The sequence below is a fragment of the Notolabrus celidotus genome, unplaced genomic scaffold (assembly GCF_009762535.1).
Source record: "Notolabrus celidotus isolate fNotCel1 unplaced genomic scaffold, fNotCel1.pri scaffold_229_arrow_ctg1, whole genome shotgun sequence".
Classification (NCBI taxonomy): domain Eukaryota; kingdom Metazoa; phylum Chordata; class Actinopteri; order Labriformes; family Labridae; genus Notolabrus; species Notolabrus celidotus.
In genome coordinates this window covers 38,443-42,005 of record NW_023260077.1, presented here as the reverse complement: position 1 = coordinate 42,005, position 3,563 = coordinate 38,443, and the positions used below count along the sequence as shown (strand labels likewise).

Genomic DNA, 3,563 nt, shown 5'->3' with positions numbered 1-3,563 from the left:
AAAAGAAAGAAAGAAGAAAGAAAGAAAAGAAAGAAGAAAGAAAGAAAGAAAGAAAGAAAGAAAGAAAGAAAGAAAGGAATGAAAGGAAAAATCATTTAAAGAAAGGAAGGAAGGAGGAATGAAATAAAGAAGAAAAATAAAGAAGAAGGAAACAAAACAAAGAAGGAAAGAAAGAAAGAAAGAAGGAATGAAAGAAAGAAAAAGAGGAGAATAAATGGTGAAGGAATGACAGAAGGAAAGGATGAGAAAAGAAGACATGAAGGATGAAGAAACATGGAAAGAAAGAAAGAAAGTAAGGAATTTGGGTTGGACATCTATCAGGATGGTGAAGGTGAAAGGTTAAAGGTCAAAGGTTAAAGCTCTGGTCATATGTCAGGATGGTGAAGGTTAAAGGTCAGAGGTTAAAGCTCTGGTTATATGCCAGGATGGTCAAAGGTTAAAGGTTAAAGCTCTGGTTATATGTCAGGATGGTGTAAGTTAAAGGTGAAAGGTGAAAGGTTAAAGGTGCATTCTGCTGCATTATTAAAGCCTCTTTAGCTAAGTTTAGCTAACACAGGGATGGTGTAAGTTAAAGGTGAAAGGTTAAAGGTTAAAGGTGCATTCTGCTGCATTATTAAAGCCTCTTTAGCTAAGTTTAGCTAACACAGGGATGGTGTAAGTTAAAGGTGAAAGGTTAAAGGTGCATTCTGCTGCATTATTAAAGCCTCTTTAGCTAAGTTTAGCTAACACAGGGATGGTGTAAGTTAAAGGTGAAAGGTTAAAGGTTAAAGGTGCATTCTGCTGCATTATTAAAGCCTCTTTAGCTAAGTTTAGCTAACACAGGGATGGTGTAAGTTAAAGGTTAAAGGTTAAAGGTGAAAGGTTAAAGGTGCATTCTGCTGCATTATTAAAGCCTCTTTAGCTAAGTTTAGCTAACACAGGGATGGTGTAAGTTAAAGGTGAAAGGTTAAAGGTTAAAGGTGCATTCTGCTGCATTATTAAAGCCTCTTTAGCTAAGTTTAGCTAACACAGGGATGGTGTAAGTTGGGCTGTGCGGCCTTAAAGCTGATCTAAGTTTGGAAAAGCAGAGAGAAGTGAATTGATGTTTCTGTAAAGACAGTTTATTTCCTGTTGAAGTTAGTTCAGGATTTAAAGGTGTTTATAATATTAGACTGGATTCAAGTAAAGAGGAACATGTTGAATGTTGAATCCCAGCTGTGTTTAAAGGAACTCCTCTCAGTGTTTCTGGACTTTGTCCTCACTCAGTGCTTTGATAAGATATCCTGATAGCAGACTGAAGTGAACAGATCTCTTGAAGGATTGATTGTGGGGCTTTTTTCTGGTTCTATTGAACAGCCATAGAATCTGGAGGATCCAGTGATGGCCAGCCGAGCCCAGAGAGACTGGAGGGTCGGGGAAGCCGTGTGGACCTGTTACAGAGGACCTCAGACTTTCTCTGATCATCTGGAGACCAGATAAGAACACAAACACACTGTTAGGAACACGACCCGGGTAGCAGGACTCAGAGCTGCAGGACTGGAGGACTGTCTTGTAGCTGGAGTCCCTCTTAAAGTACAGGTCCCAGTCTGAAGCTGCTGGGTTCAGAAACAGAGTCCACTTATGAAACTAGACTTTCCTCTTTATGTGTTCAAATACAAAGAATGAGTCTAAGATGAGGATCCGGACCCTCTGAGACCCGTCCTGTGAAATGAATCCACTCCAGGTTTTCTGAAAGTTTATTGAGGTCAGAAAAAGTTTCACTCCAGTAAAAATCTATAAATCTGAAAACCACAAGACCTACGAGTCCCAAACCCTCCACCGCTGGATTCTACCTGATCACACACACAGACCCTCTAACTTATTGATTCACACAGGAAAGCATCACACATTCAAGGAAGCACAGTCCAGATCCAGAGTCTAGACCAACCCTGATCCAGGACAGACCCAGATCAGGGTTCAGACCAGCTGAGCACAAAAGAATCAGGTGTTCAGCCAGTCCAGCAGGTGGCAGCACTGACAGGCTGCTGAGCAGAAAACACAGGAAGCTGATTTCATGTCCCTCTGACAAGCATCCAGGACCAGGACCAGGATCAGGACCAGGACCAGGACCAGGACCCAGATCAGGACCAGGATCAGTCCGTGGTGGGGACCAGAATCCTTCCTAAAGCAGAGAGAAAGACAAGGACAGGGTCAACACAAAATACACAAAACCACAACTGGTCTGAGCTGGTCCCAGACTGGGTGTACTGGTCTAAACTGGTTTAAGACTGTGTGTACTGGTCTGAACTGGTCTCAGATTGTGTGTACTGGTCTGAGCTGGTCTCAGACTGGGTGTACTGGTCTTACTTCGGGTCTTGCTCTTGTAGTAGATGAATCCAGCGAGGGATAAGATCAGACCCAGGATCAGACCGGAGGCTCCGATGGCGATCTTGTTCCTCTCAGACTCAGGCATGGACGAGTCTGAAGACAGACAGGTAGAGAGACAGGTGAGCAGACAGACAGGTAGAGAGACAGACAGGTAGAGAGACAGACAGGTGAGCAGACAGACCGGTAGAGAGACAGACAGGTAGAGAGACAGACAGGTGAGCAGACAGACCGGTAGAGAGACAGACAGGTAGAGAGACAGACAGGTGAGCAGACAGACAGGTAGAGAGACAGACAGGTAGAGAGACAGACAGGTGAGCAGACAGACAGGTAGAGAGACAGACAGGTAGCGGGACAGACAGGTGATCAGACAGACAGGTAGCGGGACAGACAGGTGAACAGACAGGCAGAGAGACAGACAGGTAGAGAGACAGACAGGTAGCGGGACAGACAGGTGAGCAGACAGACAGGTAGAGAGACAGACAGGTCGACAGACAGGCAGAGAGACAGACAGGTAGAGAGACAGACAGGTAGCGGGACAGACAGGTGAGCAGACAGACAGGTGAGCAGACAGACAGGTGAGCAGACAGGCAGAGAGACAGACAGGTAGAGAGACAGACAGGTGAGCAGACAGACAGGTAGAGAGACAGACAGGTACTTACCCCAGTCCACAATCAGAGGTGCCTTCAGGCTGACGTGCTCCACCTTACACGAGATCTTCTCTCCAGACCTGCACCCACAGAAAACACCAGATCAGAGACTCTGACACAACACACTGGACCTGGACCTGGACCTACATCTGGACCTACATCTGGACCTGGTCCTGGACCTACATCTGGACCTGCACCAACCTGAACCTTGTTTATAAAACTGGTTCTACCGTAGTCTCAAAGGTGGTTTAAATCCTGTGTTTAATAAAGACTCCTCTAACTGGACCTGGAGCTGAAATCAATCAGACCTGGACCTGGACTCACTGGGGCGTGTACTCCAGGTGAGAGTGGACCTGGTAGTACCAGTCCCCGTCTGCCATCTCGTCCGTGGAGGTGACCCCAGCAGTGACCTCCTGTCCGTTCCTGAGCCAGGTCACTCTGATCAGTTTGGGGTAGAAGTCGTAGACGGTGCAGACCAGCATGGCAGGATGTCCACCAACAGGGGGGTCCTCAGAGTGCAGACGGGCGTGAGGCTCAGCTGCAACACACACACATTGATACACACTGATC

The 3,563-nt window shown here is 46.3% G+C and overlaps 1 protein-coding gene across 1 annotated transcript in view; it reads right to left on the bottom strand.

The window, feature by feature from the left end:
* Positions 1 to 1,701: 1,701 nt before the first annotated feature.
* The window catches only part of LOC117809098 (H-2 class II histocompatibility antigen, E-S beta chain-like), a 5,066-nt gene continuing 3,204 nt past the window's right edge, over positions 1,702 to 3,563 (bottom strand). The window contains exons 3-6 of the mRNA XM_034678776.1: positions 3,318 to 3,531; positions 3,006 to 3,073; positions 2,326 to 2,439; positions 1,702 to 2,140 (exon numbers count right to left, since the gene is read on the bottom strand). Of these exons, the coding sequence (XP_034534667.1) occupies positions 2,112 to 2,140; positions 2,326 to 2,439; positions 3,006 to 3,073; positions 3,318 to 3,531 (425 nt within the window). The 3' untranslated portion in view covers positions 1,702 to 2,111. The remainder of the gene's footprint in view (positions 2,141 to 2,325; positions 2,440 to 3,005; positions 3,074 to 3,317; positions 3,532 to 3,563) is intronic.